General features: G+C 44.4%; 1 protein-coding gene across 1 annotated transcript in view; it reads left to right on the top strand.

Annotated features, from left to right (window-relative positions):
• The window catches only part of svep1 (sushi, von Willebrand factor type A, EGF and pentraxin domain containing 1), a 264,755-nt gene that overhangs the window by 89,268 nt on the left and 154,761 nt on the right, over positions 1-20,726 (top strand). Inside the window, exons 6-9 of the mRNA XM_072258150.1 lie at positions 433-612; positions 13,544-13,741; positions 15,381-15,499; positions 16,618-16,747. Of these exons, the coding sequence (XP_072114251.1) occupies positions 433-612; positions 13,544-13,741; positions 15,381-15,499; positions 16,618-16,747 (627 nt within the window). The remainder of the gene's footprint in view (positions 1-432; positions 613-13,543; positions 13,742-15,380; positions 15,500-16,617; positions 16,748-20,726) is intronic.

The following is a 20,726-nucleotide window of genomic DNA, read 5'->3' as shown; positions in this document are numbered from 1 at the left end:
AGCCCCTCCCAATTACAAGAAGCAGCAAAGCATCAACCCGCACCCCCCCCCAACTCATTTCAGCACCCTCCACCCACCAAGCGAGCAATAGCAAAGCCCTCAGGAGAGGCCATGATCTGTGTTACAACAAAAACTAACCGTTCACCCGGCAATTCGACATGCCACAGGTTCTCTTTCTCCCTAATAAAGGGACAGAGAGGTGTCACTCTGCTAGAAGGGAGACAAAAACAAAACAACTTGCTGATTAAAGCCTGTTCCCTGGCTTTTCTCGAGTTCTCCAACTCGAGAATCAGCCGCAAACCCTCCCCCACCGATGAGAGAAAGAGAGAGTGAGAGACCAGAAATTGTGCCTCTTTAAAATAATTCCCATTATTGTAGTTTATGTTTTCAAATAGATCTGAGTTTATTGACATTTTCTCCCTTTTTGTACAGTTCGAACCTGTCCAAGATTACGCACTCCTGAACATGGATTTATAAACTGCTCAACCCATGTCCTGTCTTACAAAACCGCCTGCCATGTGACCTGTAAAAAGGGCTATATAATGGAAGGCAGGTCAAAGCTGACTTGTCTAGCCAACATGATATGGGATGGGAGAGAGCCAAAATGCATTGGTAAGTCCAGTGAACAATGTGTTGTTGTTGGTTAGTGAAGCAATTACTTTTTGCTTGCTGAAAATCAACTGTACTGCATCCAGATGTAACAACAGGATTTTATTGAATACCTTTGTCCAAAGATGGAGGCCTAGATATTTTGAAGGAGAAACATTTTTGCCTCAATACTAAGAGCGGCCTACTTGAGAAGATCCAGTATTGGACCTCCTCTTAGAGAACAAGGCAGGGGAAATAAATGGATAGACAGGGACTTATTAGGGAGAGTCAACATGGCTTTGTGTGTGGTAGGTCATGTTTGACCAATCTATTGGAGTTTTTCGAGGAGGTTACCAGGAAAGTGGATGAAGGGAAGGCAGTGGATATTGTCTACATGGATTTCAGTAAGGCCTTTGACAAGGTCCCGCATGGGAGGTTAGTTAGGAAAATTCAGTCGCTAGGTATACATGGAGAGGTGGTAAATTGGATTAGACATTGGCTCAATGGAAGAAGCCAAAGAGTGGTAGTAGAGAATTGCTTCTCTGAGTGGAGGCCTGTGACTAGTGGTGTGCCACAGGGATCAGTGCTGGGTCCATTGTTATTTGTCATCTATATCAATGATCTGGATGATAATGTGATAAATTGGATCAGCAATTTTGCTGATGATACAAAGATTGGAGGTGTAGTAGACAGTGAGGAAGGTTTTCAGAGCCTGCAGAGGGACTTGGACCAGCTGAAAAAATGGGCTGAAAAATGGCAGATGGAGTTTAATACAGACAAGTGTGAGGTATTGCATGTTGGAAGGACAAACCAAGGTAGAACATACAGGGTTAATGGTAAGGCACTGAGGAGTGCAGTGGAACAGAGGGATCTGGGAATACAGATACAAAATTCCCTAAAAGTAGCATCACAGGTAGATAGGGTTGTAAAGACAGCTTTTGGTACATTGGCCTTTATTAATCAAAGTATTGAGTATAAGAGCTGGAATGTTATGATGAGGTTGTATAAGGCATTGGTGAGGCCGAATCTGGAGTATTGTGTTCAGTTTTGGTCACCAAATTACAGGAAGGGTATTAATAAGGTTGAAAGAGTGCAAAGAAGGTTTACAAGGATGTTGCTGAGACTTGAGAAACTCAGTTACAGAGAAAGGTTGAATAGGTTAGGACTTTATTCCCTGGAGCGTAGAAGAATGAGGGGAGATTTGATAGAGGTATATAAAATTATGAAGGGTATAGATAGAGTGAATGCAAGCAGGCTTTTTCCACTGAGGCAAGGGGAGAAAAAAACCAGAGGACATGGGTTTAGGGTGAGGGGGGAGAAAGTTTAAAGGGAACATTAGAGGGGGCTTCTTCACACAGAGAGTGGTGGGAGTATGGAATGAGCTGTCAGACGAGGTGGTAAATGCGGGTTCTTTTTTAACATTTAAGAATAAATTGGACAGATACATGGATGGGAGGTGTATGGAGGGATATGGTCCGTGTGCAGGTCTGTGGGACTAGGCAGAAAATGGTTCGGCATAGCCAAGAAGGGCCAAAAGGCCTGTTTCTGTGCTGTAGTTTCTATGGTTTCTATGGTTTCTAAATGAGTTGACAGGCAAAGTTCAAAGTAAATTGATTATCAGATTACATATATACAGTAACATATACAACCCTGAGATTTGTTTTCTTCCAGGCGTATAAAGTAAATCCAAGAAATATAATAGAATTAATTAAAGATAACGCCCAACAGGATGGACAAACAACCGATGAGCAAATGACAATACGCAGTGCAAATTCAAAAGAAAAGAAATAATAATAATAATAAATAAGTAATAAATGACAAGAGCATGAGACGAAGAGTTCTTGGAAGTGAGTCCATAGTTTGTGGGAACAGTGGGAACAGTGATGGAGTGAGTGAAGTTATCCCCTCTGGTTCAAGAGCCTGATGGTTGAGGGGTAACAACTGTTCCTGAACCTGGTGGTGTGAGTCCTGAGGCTCCTGCACCTCCTGTACCTCCTTCCTGATGGCAGCAGCGATGAAGAAAGCATGACCTGGGTGGTGGGGGCCTTTGACGATGGACACTGCTTTCCTGCGACAGGGCTTTTTGTAGATATACTCAATAGTGGGGAGAGCTTTACCTGTGAAGGACTGGGCTGTATCCATTACTTTCTGTAGGATTTTCTGTTCAAGAGCATTGGCGTTTCTATACCAGACCATGTTGCAACCAGTCAATATACTTTCTACTGCACAGTTTGTCGAAATTTTAGATGTCGCGCCGAATCTTCACAAATGTCCAAGGAAGTAGAGATGCTGCCGTGCTTTCTTTCCAGATCCTCTGACATGATAACCCCAAGGAATTGAAAGTCGCTCACCCTCTCCACCTCTGATCCGCCGACGAGGATTGGCTCATCGTGGAGCTTTGGCTTCCTTCTTCTGAAGTCAACAATCAGCTCCTTGGTCTTGCTGACAGTGAGTGTTGTTGTTGTGGAACATCTCAGCCAGATTTTCAATCTCTTTCATCACCACCTTTGATTTGGCCAGCAATAGTGATGTTGTCAGCAAACGTAAATATGGCATTGGAACTGGGTGGCTAAGCACCGTTATAAGTACAAGGAGAGTAGAGTAGGGGACTAAGCCCACAACCTTGTGGTGCTCCTGTACTGCTGGAGATCGTGGAAGAGATGTTGTTGCCAATCCGAACTGACTGGTGTCTGCAACTGAGGAAATTGAGGATCCAATTACACAAGGAGGTGTTGGGTCAAGATCTTGATGTTCTTGATTAGTTTTGAGGGATGATAGTATTGAATTCCAGGCTGTAGTTGATAAAGAGCATCCTGATGTATGCATCTTTGCTGTCCAGATATTCCAGGGTTGAGTGAAGAGCCAATGAAATGCATCAACTATGGACCTGTTGTGTCACTAGGCAAACTGGAGCGGATCCATGTTGCTTCTCTGGCAGGAATTGATATGCTTCATGACCAACCTCTCAAAACACATCATCACAGTGAAAGGGCTAGTGGTTCACTGTCACTGAGGCAAGTCACCACATTCGTCTTAAGCACCAGTACAACTGAAGCCTGTGTGAAGCAGGTGAGTACCTCAGGCTGGAGGAGTGAGAGATTGAAGATCTCAGTGAACACTCCATCCAGTTGGTCAGCACAGGTCTTTAGTACTTGGCCTGGTACTCCATCTGATCCAGATGCTTTCCGTGGGTATACCCTCCTGAAGGATGCTCTCTTGTTGGCTTCAGACTGAAATCACAGGGTCATCGGGTACTCTGTGAGTTTGTGAAATCTCTTCCAGGTATTGATTGACAAAGCAATCATAGAAGGTATTGAGCTTGTCTGGGATCAAATCCTTCTTGTCACCTGCGTCACTTGGCTTGACTTTGTAAGAGGTAATAGCATTCAAGCCTTTCCGAAGCTGTTGAGCATCCTTCAGTGATCCAAGTTTGTTCCGGGATTACCACTTGGCACATGAGATGGCTTTCTGGAGATTGTACCTGAGCCTCTTGTATCTTACTTGGTGGCCAAACCTGAATGCCACTGATCTGGACCTCAGCAGATTGTGGCTTTATAGTTCATCCAGGGCTTCTGGTTGGAGAGAACTGAATGATTTTGTGGGGACGCACTCATCTAGGGCTTTTATAAAGTCCATGACAACCATGGTATATTCATTCAGATCCTCTGAGTCCTTAAACGTGGCCCAATCCACCAACCTGAAGCAATCCCATATCCACTCCACTACCTCTCGCATCCAGCCCTTTGTAGTCCTTATCTCTCGAATCTTGCTTTTTTAGCCTTTGCCTATATGTAGGCAGGGACTTTGGTTATAGTGATACCAATTCTATTAGTTTTAAGATAGTGATGGATAAGGGAAGGACAAATCCACAGATTAGGTTCTTAAACTGGAGCAGGGCTTACTTTGGGGAAACTAGACAAGATTTAGTAGATGAGTGAGCTAGCTTGAAGTGATAGGAATGAGTCACAAGTGTGATAGCAAGTGTCCAGTAGCAGTATATTCCTGTTAGTTAGGGTAAAGGGTAAAGCTGGCAAGTTTAGGGAAACTTGGCTGATGAGAGATATTAGTCAAGAAGACAGAAGAATATATCAGGGTTTAGGAGGTTGAGATTAAGTGAATTCCCTGATGACTATAAAAAGATTAAGAATATTCTTAAAATGGAAATTAGGAAGGCAGAGAGAGAGAATATGAGATGGATCTGGCAGGTATGGCTAAGGGAAGTCCCAAGTGGGTCTATATTAAGAGTAAAAGGATGGCTAGAGAAAAAGCCTATCCCTTAAAGATAGGCAAGGCTGCCAATGTCTTAAGCCACAGGAGATTGGTGGATTTTAATGAATATTTCTCTTCAGTTATGTGGCTGCTGGGCATCTGGTTGGAATGGCAATCTCCTTCTATTAAGCTCTCTTAACAGCTAGCTCGTTGATGTGGGTACTTTCTGCTCTTTGCACACCTTTTCAAACTGCCAGACTCCCGATGGCCCGCTCGTCTGCTATGTCTTCTCAGTTGTTCACAGCAATGTTGGCCAGAATCAGATCCTGTTTTCAAACGTCCTTGAAGTGAAGCTGTGGACGGCCAACTGAGCGTGCAGCCTCTGCCAGCTGCCCTTACAGCAGGTCTTTCGAGATTCTACTAGAGCCCATTCGTCTGACATGTCCTAATCTGAGCTACCGCTGGCTGAGGAGGACGAACATGCTGAGGATGCCTGCACATTGTAAGACCTCCTTATTAGTGGCCCTGTCCTGCCAAGGTATGTGCAGGATCCAGCTGAGGCCGTGCAGGTGAAGGCTATTCAGTTTCTTCTTTTGGCTAGCACAGATTGTCCAGGCTTCACTGTTGTAGAGGAGAGTGCCAAGAACACAGGCCTGATACACACATAGCTTGGTACTGGTGGTGAGATGCCTGTTGCTCCACACTCTCTTGTTCAGCCTAGCCATGACAGCTGCAGCCTTGGCTATTCTGTTGCTCAGCTCAACATCAAGGACGGAGTGTTTGTGGTGGTTGACCCAAGATAGGCGAAGGAGTAGGACCATCGATGGTGATGGGTGGGAGGAGTTGGTGTCCTGGGCCATGACATTGCTCTTCAAGCTGATGGTCAGCCCACACTCCTTGCAGGCATGGGATAGGTGGTCAGTGAGATGCTGCAGTTGGCCTTCTAGATAGATAGGTAGATATACTTTATTAATCCCGAGGGAAATTGGGTTTCGTTACAGCCGCACCAACCAAGAATAGAGCGTAAATATAGCAATACAAAAACCACAAACAATCAAACAACAAAATGCAAACTATGCCAGATGGAAAATAAGTCCAGGACCAGTCTATTGTCTCAGGGTGCCTGACCCTCCACAGGAGGAGCTGTAAGTTCGATGGCAACAGGCAGGAACGACCTCCCATGCCTCCTAGTGTTGTATCTCGGTGGAATGTGGCCGAAGTCCAACAGTAAAAAGTTCAATATCCGGTCTACAAACACGTTCCTCGATCGTAATATGACTCGAATTGCACCATCTGTTGTTAACCAGAACAGTAAGCACCCAACTCCTTTATGCTTACCGCTCTCAGTGCACTTCTGGTCAGCCGGAACGGTCTGGAAGCCGTTCATGGAGAAGTTTTGATCGGGAATGTCCCCGTGCAGCCCCGTTCCAGTGAAACACATAACACTGCACTCCCGGAATGTTCTCTGACGCCTGGCTAGTGCCATTTTATTACCCACCGAACTCCTCTTCTCCATAAGTCTCTGTTGTCTCGACCCAGTCCTCTTTCCTCAACTTTGTGATCCCCCTCTGCATCCTCTGTGTGTTTTCCTCCAGATTTCAGCAGGGGTGTCCACCGCTCTGCTTGCTAAACCGGCCGGCATTAGCTGGTCCCTGGAATGAACAATGCGACCTTGCTTCTGTCCCGCGTGTCGGGATGTAACTATTTCCAGTGCTAAAAACCCAAATAAAGCTCTCTCTACCAGCATGTTAGAGAGGGTGCAGCTTCGACATGTTACCGTGAAAAAACAATACAAAAAATAACGTAACTTAAAAAGTAAGAAGAAGAAAGTAAGGATACTGATCGGAACGGCTGTACCAGGCTACATGCACGACCGGCACATGCGCACTCAGTAGGGGGAAGTCAGTGCTGCATTGTCAGTGAACAATAGCTCACGAATGACAACCTCCCGGATCTCAGGTACTACTGTACCTACCTCAGTTACCTCTTCTGGTAGCTCATTCCACACAGTATATTCATCACTCTGTGTAAAAAAAAATGTTGCTCCTTAGATCTCTTTTAAATCACCCTAAATCTACTACCCCCTATTTTGGTCTCCAATAACTAAGAAGCAGTAAGATAGGAACATGGAGGGTGGGACATAAAGAGATATGGGCCAAATGCAAAAAATTACATCAGAACATAGGAAATAGGAGCAGGAGTCGGCCATCTGGCCTGTCAAGCCTGCTCCACCATTCAACAAGATCATGGCTGATCTGGCCATGGACTCATCTCCATGGCCACCTGCCTTTTCCCAATAACCTTTAATTCCCCTACTATACAAAAATCTATCCAACCTTGTCTTAAATATACTTACTGAGGTAGCCTCCACTGGGCAGAGAATTCCTCAGATTCACCACCCTCTGGGAAAAGCAATTCCTCCTCATCTCTGTCCTAAATCTACTCCCTCGAATCTTGAGGCTATGCCCCTTTGGGGCTAGTTGGGAGGGCACAGTGATTGGCATGGACTTGCTGGGCTGAAGGGCATGCATCTGTACTATTTTGCTCTATGACCCGAACTCCAAAAATAATTGCTTTGAAGTTGAAAACAATTTTTTTTCTGATTTTACCTGAACTTGGCAGTGATTGAGAATATCAACTCTGAACTTTCTGGCAAGTATTCTTGTCAGCCTAGGAATGTTTATCTAATGTATCTACCCCATCCCACAATCCTAACAATGCCAACAGATGAATAACATGCAGAATTCTTCTCTAGAAAGATCTTCAATCTCACTAGCCTGCAAAGTAACATTTATCCATTGAACAAATTGATTTTCCTAATCTGGTTTCCCATGAAACTGTGTCATTTATTGGGCTAATATCCAAAATACATTATTTTTTCCCCATGTGATCTTTGTTAACCTTAAGTACCTCACAAGTACTTAAGTTCCTCTGAGAGTGATTATCATCAAAGTATAGGAAGACATTAATAAACTTCGTCCTTTTGTTTGTAAACATGTTGCTGCAGCAACAATTTGCAGCAAGAAAGATGGGAAGTTTCAACCATGCAATACTTCTCATTATCAACAGAGAAACTGCTGTATTCAGCAATACCTATTTTGAAGGTAGTATCTCAGGCCTGGTGTGATTTCAGAACAAGAATTTATTGGTAATTATTCTTGAAAAGCCAATAAAATAGATGTACTTTCATCACTACAGTCTGATCTTTCTTTTCTTCTCCCCTGCATTGCAATAGTTTAATATCATTCTTACAAATTAATAGGTGTCCCACATTCATTTCTAGTGTCAGAGCAGAGGCAAAGAACTTTAGCTATAGAAAAGGAAAAGAATGAAAAGGACGTTGCATCCGGAGTTTCTCCGGTTAGCGAGTGATTTCCCTCCATGCCTCTCTGACGTAGTGGGGAACCGTGTACGAGGCAAGTTACAGCAGTGCTTTGCCATTGCCTTCTGCTGGGTGAGTTTCCAAAGAGATCACCAGCTCGTAACCCAGCACGGATGGTAAGTGTGCAGGGGAGCCAGCTGGATTCGAACTCGGGACCTTTCGTCCCGAAGTCCGACGCTGATGCCACTACGCCACTAGCCAGGTCTTAGCTATAGAAAGGGAAAGTAATGATAGAATAAAAGAGACGTATCCAGTCAGTTTCACCCAAACTATAGGCACCTAATTTATCGGCATCCATACATAAAAAGTGGTGTGTGGCGCGTGGCCAAGTGGTTAAGGCATTGGGCTCACAATCTGAAGGTCGTGGGTTCGAGTCTCGGCCAAGGCAGCATGTTGTGTCTTTGAGCAAGGCACTTACCACACACTGCTCCAGTCCACCCAGCTGAAAATGGGAACCGGCAAATGCTGGGGGTTAACCTCACAATAGACTGGTGTCCTATCCAGGGGGGAGTCTCGTACTCTCAGTCGCTTCACGCCACAGAAACCGGCATAAGCACTGGCCTGATGGGCCACCAGGCTCGGGACAGACTTTAACATTAATACATACAAGTGAGCTCCTATAAACATTAGTAAATTCAAATCAGAAGCATTCCTGAAATAAAACCTGTTTACATGTAACCTCCCTGCAGTAATCAGACGTCATTGCTCTAGCGGGCAAGACACGAGTTGACAGTTCCACTGCATGAGGCCACTTGAGAGAGTTACTTTGGAAATTGACATGCAATTGCTTCTTTTGATACCTGTCCAATGATGCATTATTAAACAATGTAACATCCACAATCACTTCAAGCTGGTGGAAAACAGACTTTGAGTATGGAACATCCTGATTCTGTACTATAGCAGGAAGGCAATAACTAAATGTTCATGTTAAATAACCCTCATTAACATCATTCACTGTAATAATGTGGGGTATGATATTGAGAGATTTTGTGCATTTTCTAATTTATGTACAAAATCAGCCTGGATGTATGTAAAAATGGAACCTGGGTTTACCTTTATGAGAAAGCAATGCAATTTTCCTTCAGGGAGTTGACGTTAAAAATACAAACATGTATGCTCTCTACACTAGCAATCTTGCATTAACCGCTTTAATCTTTTAAATTGATAAATTGCCTATGACAACCTATTTAATCAGTTTATTAGTAATCTTAAACACTCTGCAGATGCTGGGGTCAAAGCAACACTCACAACACGCTGGAGGAACTCAGCAGGTCGGGCAGCATCCGCGGAAAAGATTGGTCAACGTTTCGGGCTGGAACCCTTCGTCAGGACTGAAGAGGGAAGGGGCAGAGGCCCTATAAAGAAGATGAGGGGAGGGTGGGAAGGAGAAGGCTAGTAGGTGCCAGATAAAAAAACCAGTAAGGGGAAAGTTAAAGGGGTGGGGGAGGGGAAGCAGGGAGGTGATAGGCAGGAAAGGTGAAGAAGGAATAGGGGAAAGCACAATGGGTAGTAGAAGGAGGCGGCACCATGAGGGAGGTGATGGGCAGCTGGGGGAGGGGGTAGTGCAAAACTGGGATAGGGGAAGGGAGGGAATTACCGGAAGTTGGAGAATTCTATGTTCATACCAAGGGGCTGGAGACTACCCTGATGGTATATGAGGTGTTGCTCCTCCAACCCGAGTGTAGCCTCATCATTGCAGTAGAGGAGGCCATGTATGGACATGTCCAAATGGGAATGTGAAACAGAGTTGAAGTGGGTGGCAACCGGGAGATCCTGTCTGTTGTGGCGGAAGGAGTGGAGGTGCTCGACGAAGCGGTCCCCCAATCTGCGTCAGGTTCCACCGATGTAGAAGAGGCTGCACCGCTCAGTGAGTTCCGTGCCCGCCATGACGCTGAACTCTTCTTCCGTCGCCTACATCTCCGAGCCTACTACTTTGGCAAGGATTCCCCTCCCCCTAAGGACCACTTCTCCTGTCTTCAACCCTCCTCCTCCTGGACACCCTGCCCGGGCCCTCTACCTGCACTCAATCTTTTTATCTCCAACTGTCGCTGAGACATCAACCATCTCAACTTCACCACACCTCTCTCCTGTTCTGACCTCACTCCCTCTGAACGCACTGTCCTCCACTCTCTCCACACTAATCCCAACCGCACCATCAAACCCGCAGACGAAGGTGGTGCTGTAATAATCTGGCGGACAGGTCTCTACCTCACTGAGGCCAAAAGGCAGCTCTCTGACACCTCCTCTTACTTACCCCTGGTACAGGACCCACCAAAAAACATGAAACCATTGTCTCCTGTATCAACACCACCCTTATCAACTCCAGAGACCTTCCATCCTCAGCCACAAAACTCATGATTCCCACACCCCGCACTGCTCGTTTTTACTTCTTCCCCAAGATCCACAAGCCTGACTGTCCTGGCAGACCCATAGCTTCTGCCTGCTCCTGTCCCACTGAACCTGTATCTCCCTACCTGGACTCCATTTTGTCACTCATAGTTCAGTCCCTCCCCACCTACATCCAGGATACATCCCATGCCTTCCACCTCTTCAATAACTTCCAGTTCCCCGGTCCCAACCACTTCATTTTCACTATGGATATCCAATCCTTATACACTTCCATTCCCCATCAAGAAGGCCTCAAAGCCCTCCGCTACTTTCTGGACAATAGACCTCACCAGTTCCCACTACCACCACCCTCCTCCAGTTGGCGAAACTGGTACTCACACTTAATAACTTCTATTTTGGCTCTTCCCACTTTCTTCAGACCAAGGGTGTAGCTATGGGCACTCGCATGGGCCCCAGGTATGCCTGCCTCTTCGTTGGTTATGTGGAACAGTCTATGCTCCAAACCTATTCTGGTACTGCTCCCCAACCTTTCCTTCGGTACATTGACGACTACATTGGTGCTGCTTCCTGCACCCATGCTGAGCTCATCAATTTCATCGACTATACTTCAAACTTCCACCCAGCCCTCAAATTCACTTGTTCCATCTCTGACACTTCTCTCCCCTTTCTTAATCTCTTGGTCTCCATCTCTGGAGACAGACTGTCCACTGACATCTTCTACAAACCCACTGACTCTCATAACTACCTCGACTATACCTCTTCCCACCCTGCCACATGCAAAGATGCCATTCTCTATTCTCAGTTCCTCCATCTCCACACATCTGCTCCCAGGATGAGGCTTTCCATTCCAGGACATCTCAAATGTTCTCTTTCTTTAAGGATTGTGGTTTCCCTTCTGCTGTTATCAATGATGCCCTCACCCGCATCTCCTCCATTTCCTGCATTTCGGCCCTCACCCCATCCTCCCGCCACCACAACAGGGACAGAGTTCTCCTTGTCCTCACCTACCACCCCACCAGCCTCCGGATCGAGCACATTATCTTCCGCAACTTCCGCCACCTCCAACAGGACCCCACCACTAAGCACATCTTACCCTCTCCATCCCTCTCCGCTTTCTGCAGGGATCATTCCCTCTGCGACTCCCTGGTCCACACGTCCCTCCCCACAGATCTCCCACCCGGCACTTATCCCTGTAAGCTACAACTGTCCCTACACCTCCTCTCTTGCCGCCATTCAGGGCCCCAAACAGTCCTTCCAGGTGAGGCAACACTTTACTTGTGAGTCTTTTGGGGTCATTTATTGCATCCGGTACTCCCAGTGCGGCCTCCTCTACATCGGTGAAACCCGACGCAGATTGGGGGACCGCTTCGTCGAGCACCTCCACTCCATCCGTCACAACAGACAGGATCTCCCGGTTGCCATCCACTTCAACTCTGCTTCACATTCCCATTCGGATATGTCCATACATGGCCTCCTCTACTGCCATGATGAGGCTAAACGCAGGTTGGAGGAGCAACACCTCATATACCGTCTAGGTAATCTCCAGCCCCTTGGTATGAACATAGAATTCTCCAACTTCCAGTGATTACCTCCCCCTCCCTTCCCCTATCCCTATGGCACTCTGCCCCCTCCCCCAGCTGCCTACTACCTCCCTCATGGTTCCGCCTCCTTCTACTACCCATTGTTCTTTCCCCTATTCCTTCTTCACCTTTCCTGCCTTTCCCCTCCCCCACCCCTTTATCTTTCCCCTTCCTGGTTTTTCGCCCGGAACCTACCAGCCTTCTCCTTCCCACCCTTTCCCCACCTTCTTTGTAGGGCCTCTGCCCCTTCCCTCTTCAGTCCTGATGAAGGGTACCGGCCCAAAACATTGACTGGTCATTTCCACAGATGCTGCCCGACCTGCTGAGTTCCTCCAGCATGCTGTGAGTTTTATTAGTAATCTCTTGTCATTATAAATATGGAAATACTGCCACCAGCATGTCAAACAGCAAATTACAGCAGAAAACTTGGATGTATTGGAAGAAGTATCAAAGATCTGTTGTGGCTAACATTCCTCCTAGAACGTAACATGTTGTAATGATTATCATCATCTGCATGTTTGCCACTATACTGATTTGGAAACATATTGTCCTTCTGTTGTCATCAGAACTAACTGCTAGAATGCTTTAACACCTGTAAAACCTGGAGATAAATTCACCATAAGTACTGCCACAGTTCAATAAAGCAACAGCCATTCATTACCTTCACAAGATAGTCATGAGTGGACACTACAAATTCACGATACAAACAGCCCTTGAGACAGTCTTTAAATGGTATTTCCACAATTTGCAAAACTTGGAGATGCAGTTAGAACTTTGACAAAATATGGATAGATATTAATAAACCTGGAGTCAGGATATATGACTGTTAAGTGAACATGAAGGTAGAGAAATGTGAATTTTACATGTTATTAAAAAGAATTGGGAGATCATATGCTAACAGGGACTGAGGAATCAATGGATCAGGAAGAACAGAGAAACAAATTACTAAAAGAGGCATCACCACTTAGAAGGATTATGAAGGCATCATCCCTTCATTCAGGGGTAACAGTTGTCAGAATCTCAAAGAATTTTGCTTGCCTTGTGACATTTCCCTTTAAGATTTGCAATTCGTTCCAGAACAGTATTATTTAGGAAAAACCAAGAGTGAATCTCACAATTGCAGCTTTTCCAAACACCATTAGGGTGACCCACAAGGTTTTAATCAAAAAGTAAGACAGTTTCCACCTTCCAATCTCCGTATAGTGACAGAGAGTAAGGATGTTCTAGGGATTATATAAAAAAGGTTTGTAAGCATAATATCAGTGATACAAGTTTACAACTTCCAAGGAAGATTAAACAGTCTGGGGTCTTTTTTTTAGGAAAGAGGGATTGAGGGTGACAAGAAGGATACTGTTAAGATGAAGGGAAGATTTTGATAGGATAGATACAAAGAAGATATTACTACTTTATTTTGCACGTTTTTGCATTTCAACAGAAATCCGTTGTCCACCCATACAAAAGACGGATGGCGTGATGGTGGCCCCTCATCTCTGCAGGAAAGCTTCAGTCAGACCAGGAAGTGTGTGTCATTTGAGCTGTCGCCGTGGTTACCGGCTCTCAGGTGTCACACAAGAAGTTCGGTGCATGAGTAATGGCAAATGGAGTCAGAAGCTTCATAAAGCCTTTTGTCGAGGTATCTTTCTACCTTTCTCATGGCATTAAAATAAGAGCTGGATTTTTGTAAACTTCTCATAATTTCCACATTGGTGACCAAAACTGTCCTTTGAGTTACGCTACATTATTAACTGTTAGATTAGTGATTATGCCCTCAGCTACCCAGGCCTGTCATAATATCACTTTATTAGAGTTGAAGGCAAATTTTCCTCAACGACAGTACTTTGAGGTATCTTGGGAGTAATTGGCTTTCTGAAATGTGCTGCATGAATGCAAATTCTGGCTGATAATCCCTTGATGAATATCTCAAGGGTTAATTTTATTAAAAGTGTGGTATTCTTGTGCTTGTTTTCGAGAAAATCTGGGTTCACATTGGAAATGGTAAGAAATAAATTTAAATCTGAATAGGTTGTTGTATTGTGAAAAAAGTCACCGGGGACTCACTAAAGCTAGTGGATACAGAAATGACTTTTTTCAACAAAATGAGACACTCTCAGAAGAAGAGGCCTGTTTGACCTGATATTACATGCCATTTTATATGCTTAGCATTAAAGGTAGTGACAGGACAATTCTATGGTTACGAAGTATCTACAATGCTTCCTATGAATTACATATAATTTCGCACCTCCTTCTTTGCGCCCTTGCTCTAGACACCCAAAATGAATGTTAATCAGCATTGTCTGGTTTTCAGTTAACTGGTGTCCACAGCTCAGGAAACTGTTGTCCGGGGCTGCATTTTAAATTTAATCTACAATCCATGCTCGGATCTAAAGATTGGTTGCTGAAGTTAATATTTTCCTATATACCCTAACTCCAGAATATGCCCTAACATAGGTCATGTAAGTGCAAATTGGTACTACATTTTTGTTACTAACAAATGCTTGATATTTTAATGGGTTTAAGAGCAAGTAATTTCATTCAATTCACGGACTTTGAAGGCGTTTGTCTTGGAATGAGAATGAAGGTTGTTTTAACAACTTCACTTCTGGCTTACCTTCATTGTTATCAAATCACAGAATTCAAATGATCCTTCCATTGACTCAGTTGGTAGCAAACTTGTCTTTAGTTAAAGAGGTTATAGAGTCACATCCCTTTCCAGGAAGTTGAGCATAAAATCCAGTCTAACATTATAGCACATTATCAAGAGAGCAGTGTGGAAGGTACGGTTCTTTGGATGTGACGTTTAAACAAGGCCCTGTTTCTTCTTCTGGTTGATCTATTATTCCAGCTGATTAATAAAAAAGAGCAAAAGGAGAAATTTTGAATGTTATTAACACATATGTAACTCAGCAACACACTCAGCAAGTCAGGCAGCATCTATGGAAGGGAATGCACAGTCAATGCTTCGGGCCTAAGCCCTTCATCAGGTCTGGAAAGGAAGGGGGCAGAAACCAGGATAAGAAGGTGGAGGGAGGAGGGGAAGGAGTACAAGCTGACAGGTGATAGGTGAAACCACGTGAGGGAGAAGGTGGGTGGGTGGGGGAGGGCTAATTGTTCTTGCATGTTGTCACTGTTCTAATACATTAAAGGAGCACATTGACCAGCAAGTACCTTTCAGTAATCTATTGGTTACACAATTTTGTGATGTACAGTACTTTGGCTACTCCGTATTGCTTTAAAACTGATGATGTTTCTTAATAAAACTGTTTATTGATTAGATATCGAGGGGCCGCAAATCAGTTGTCCCAGGGAAGTCAAGGTGGAAACATTAGAGCATCAGAAAACTGCAAATGTCAGCTGGTTGATACCAGAAGCAAATGATAATTCAGGGGATCAGGTGAGTGCCAAGATTTCTTTTTACTTAGGGATGAAGTGTTTGCTACCTGGTTTAAACTTCATGGATAACCTTCCCATTTCGGGGCCAAAAGGTCTTTGTCCTTTTGGGATAAAGACAGTTGAGTATAAAATTGACCATACTGAGAGAGTGCTGTGCTGTCAGAGCTGTCAACCTTCTCTTAATCTATTGAACAAAGGACATCTTTTTTAAAAAAGTCCCACACCTGCTATTTCATAACAATGTAGTAGGTGAGGGGTTCCCTGAAAGCCACTTTGATCTGTGAAAGGACAGAGCGAAGGAAGTGGAAACGATAGAGGATCAGCAAGGTCACGGCATAACAGTTAGGGCTCTTTTGCCATGGGTCCAGGGCCCTGGTTTGATCCTATCCATGGCAATATCTGTACACAGTTTGTGTGTTCTCCTGTGGCCACATGGACTTTGGCAGCAGAATCAGAGGAGAGTTCATGGGCACGTTGTTGAAGAAAGAATAAGTTGCAGAACCAGAGAGAAGAAAGGAGAAGGGGAATGGGACTGGATTACTCTCCCAGGAGCCTGCATAGACCCAATGGATCAAATGGCCTCCTTTGTTTTAATGTGTAAGTATACAAGTATGTGTGAAACAAATCATATTAATCAACCTTTTTTAACTAGAGAAGGGGAGTACAAAGAGGTAGACGGGAAGATGTATTAGCCCTGAAGTATGCAGAGTGATTACATAATATAGGAGTGTTTTCCCTGGAACTTTGGAAGTTAACCAGTGTGTTGTGGTTGGCCAATCTAAAAAAATGAAAACCAGGATATTCGGGAATGAACTTAGACACTTGAACATACAGAGGGTGGTAGTAATTTGGAAATCTGCTCCACAAACACAAATTGATTTCCAGTCACTTGTTAATTTCAGGTCACTTGGTAACTTCAATCTGAGATTGATTGTCCAGTGAAATAAACAATATTAAGAGATTTGGGGAAACAGCAGGGATATGGAATTATGTTACAGGTTAGCCATGATCTCATTCCACAAAGAATATGTTTAAGGGGCCAAATTTGCTTGTCTCTACATTCTATATGAAGTTAATTATCGAATTCATGGTTCATTAATCTTTCCTCTCAAACTCAAGGTATTTTTACAAGTGACTCCTGCTGTGGTTCCACCCCATCTCTTCCCAATCGGAGAAATCACCATCACATATACAGCAATGGACAAAACTGGGAACAAGGCAAACTGCTCCCTTATTATAAAGGTTATTGGTGAGTAGGTACCAGACATGCTTATTGGTGAGTAGATACTATTAGAGAATGCCTACACTTGTGATCTGACTCGCTCTGTACTAACCGCTCTGGTTTCATCTGGTCTCCAGTCTCATACCTGTTTGGGATACTGGGCCGTAGGAAAGGAAGTATGTCCTGACATTGGAGTGAGGCTAACTGATTGGGTATTTTGTGAAGGTGACTGGTTTCCCCCTCTCAGGCACTTGGACTCTATATTTGTTAAACATCACCAAGTCTCCACTCTGCTAGAGATATGCAGTTCGCCAAGGATCAAAAATTATACCAATATAGATATGTATTCTCTGTTGTTCCCAGAAGCCCTCCAAGTTGAGCTGGTTAACATAAGCACAGCTTACTGTATTTGGCAATGCTATCCGTGAAGGCAAGATCAAGGTTTTTCTCTAGGCCTAACAAGGCTAGCATTTTTGATGTCACAGTACTTAATCTACATGCCAATGACAACAGAGAGATTTCAAACACAATTCACAAAGCCGCTCTGTGTGGTCCCCTATCAGTCAGGTTGAAAAGGACAAATGGAGAAAGCTTTTGTCACTGGATAGCTCTCTCACCTCGAGTATCCAACCTTCCTCCCCACTGTGACCTTCCTTATTGCCTCACCAATACAGATTTTGTTATTGATCCCTGATCACCTTTCTCTATCCCTGCTTCAGTTTCAAATCCCTTAAATTGTGTCTTAAAACCACCCTATTTTTTTACATCGTAAGGAGTAGAAATTCATCTTCAGATCCTCAGTCAAAACACTCAGCTCTAAAGCATAACAAACCGAAGGCAAGTATACACTCCTGTCTGCAACTGCTCATGTGTATTAATATCCCTGCAGCAGAACTAGGCCTTCAGTCACCTTGCCACCAGTCCATGACCGTGAATAGCCATCACTCATTAAAAGAAGTTGCACACAAGCACATTCATTCCTCGGTATGATGGTCAGGGACTGAAGTGACAGGATCCTCAAAGCCCATCACCAACAGACCTGAACGCCATTTTACTTCTATGGTCTAGAAACTTGAGTACTCTGAGGTTGATACCAATGCCTTGGAACATAGTATGGTAGACCAGGAGATGCTAGGCTCTCAGAAGAGGTCAGTGTACACCATCTCTGGACAGCCACCCTGGAAGAGGAATATTGTCTTTAAGTGGTGTATTTCACTGCCTAGAAAAACATAGTCAGGCACCTGAATGACGTGGATGGTGCGTCTAACTCTAACAGGCAACCAATGGACAGTGGCATCAGCACATATTCCCCAAGCTGGGAAACTGTGGATGAGGCCATGGAGGATTTGTTCTCCAACCTTGTAAAAGTCCTCTCTCAACCTCCTAGTGACTTCATTGTTATGGTTAAAGACCACTGGAAAGATGAATGAGTCATATAGAGAGGTCAAGAAAGCCACCTCTACCAGCGTACTCCTCTTGACCAAATACTTGGAATATGTTGAACATCCTGTTTTGTCAGAGACAGCACAAGGCCTCATGGCCCTGACCCAGGCACTGGAATCTGCTAGACTATGGCATTATCCAAATGGGAGGCCTCAGGGAACATCTGTGAAATGTGTGCCATGACTGTTGAACTAACCACTGCCTCATTGTCCCATTAACTCTATCAGCCTAACCTTGTCACAATTGCAGCAACAGAAAAGCTGCCAATACAAATAAATGTTGAAGGTCTCAAGATCCCCACAAAGACCACTCTTCTCAATTGTGCTTCATGAAGAGTCTATCAGCTCCCAACCAACAGGATCTGCACAGTGTCCAACAAGTCTGGGCTGCATTGAAGCCCACCATAGTACGTACCTGAAGAGGCACTTGGCTTCTTCACCAGAAAACGCCTGCATTGGTTTGACCAGCAGAACCTCAAGCTAAAGAACCACAATCCTTCCACTGGGAGCTCCACCATGCCTCAAGGGAAAACTAAACAGCTCTACAGGCCAGCAGAAAACCTGTGACCCACCTTTTAAATCTACTCCTCATCTCTTTTTCTTGAGTCCTGCCAAAGGGTATCAGCCCAAAACGTCGACTGGACATTTTTCCATAGATGCTGCCTGGCCTGCTGAGTTTCTCCAGCACTTTCTGAGCGTTGTTTGGATTTCCAGCATCTGCAGATTTTCTCTTGTTTGCTAATTATGGATGCTTGGCAGAGTTTTATTATGAGCTCTGAATTAGGTTAGTGGGTGAGCAGGTTCTACTTTTGCCTCTGAGGCAGATGGTTGCAGATTCAAGTCCAACTCTACGTAAGATTTTTATGTAATAAGGGAATCAAGGAACATAGGGCTAACACTGGAAGGTGATGCTATGATGAAAGATAAGCTATAATTTTACTAGTATATATAAGTATTGTGAAATGTGTTGTTTTGTGGCAACAGTGCAGTGCCAGACATAAAAATTATATAAGTTCAAAAAATATAAATAAATAGTGCAAAGTTGGAATAGTGAGGTAGTATTCGTGGACCTCTACCTGGTGGCGGGGGGAGGAAGCTGTTCCTAAAGCATTAACTGAAAGTCTTCAGGTTTTTGTTCCTCCTCCCTGACGATAGTAATGAGAAAAGGCCGTGCCCTGAATGACCGTGGTCTTAATGGTGGATGCCACCTTCTGAGGCACCACCTTTTGAAGATGCTGGGGAGGGTTGTCCCCGTGATGGAGCTGGCTGAATGTGCGACCCTTTGCAGCCAGCACATTGAAGCCCCTGTTAGGTAATGATGCAACCAGTCAAGATGCTCTCCACCATGCATCTGTAGGAGCTTGCTGCAGTCTCCAGCCACATACCAAATCTCCTGAACTCTAATGAAGTATGGCGCTGGCATGCCTTCTTCATGATTGCGTCAATACTTTGGCTCAGGGTGGACCTCCAACACTCCAACACATGTTTAATTCACCTTTACTTTCACATCGTCTAATACATTTTCCAAAGCACCCAATAAGTTTAAGGGGAACATGGGGAACAGAAGCCAACTGTGTAAAGGGATGGCAGGAAGCAACCTGACAGATTCAAGATGCCAGGGAGTGCAGAAACTGCCCTGATGGCTTTGAAGGGAGTGTGGAAAGATGAATTAGATGAGATCAAAGGGATTATATTATAGAGAATACAGGAATCAGTATCTGCAGAGCCTGATACTTACAAATCGTGGTTTCTGAACAAGGACATGTGATCAGAATTTTTCTGTCAAGTCTCGCCTTAATAACAGCCCCACGAGAAACGAACGAAAAGCCAGTACGGCCTTGACAGCAGAATCTATCCCCCACAAAGTTCTAATACTTGGTAGAGAGAAACTAACAAAAATAAAATTGGTAGTCTTGTCTTCCAAATCTGGGAAGAGGAGGATATGCCATGAGCCTCAGGCCTCAGGGAAATATACCCATGATGATATTCAAATAAGGAAAGAAATTCAAGTGTGATTACTGTAGATGAATCTTCCCACTGTCTGTCACAGGGAAAGTCATTGCCAGAGTCCTCATCAGCTGTCTCCTCACAGTCATCAAAAATGGTGCCCTCTGACTCACGATGGGGGTGAAATCCAACCAGAAAAAGTGTATATGTGATCTTCATTCCAAGAGAAGCACAGTGGGCAGTGACAACATTCTACATGGCCAAAACTGGCTTCACAAAAGCCTTTGATGTATTAACTATGACTCCCCTAAGAAATTAGTTTTTATCTTTCATCCGCTGCAGGATAGCAAGTAAGCTATGATTTTTTTAAGTGCCACTCCATACCATATCTACCTGAGATACCTAATCTCAGCTCAGGCTGTTACCTAGCACACTAACACGTGAAGTGAATGGAGGGAGATAGGTCATGTGCAGGCAGATAGCATTAATTTCGTTTGGCATCATAGTTGGCAGAGATATCGTCAGCTGAAAGTCCTGTTCCTGTGCTGTGCTGTTCAATGTTCTCACCATCTAACTTGCAGCTGTGCTCTGCCTCACCTCTAACAAGTTTGCTGGTG

The sequence above is a fragment of the Mobula birostris genome, chromosome 5, assembly GCF_030028105.1.
Source record: "Mobula birostris isolate sMobBir1 chromosome 5, sMobBir1.hap1, whole genome shotgun sequence".
In the NCBI taxonomy this organism is placed as follows: Eukaryota; Metazoa; Chordata; class Chondrichthyes; order Myliobatiformes; family Myliobatidae; genus Mobula; species Mobula birostris.
This window is presented reverse-complemented; position numbering and strand designations above follow the sequence as displayed.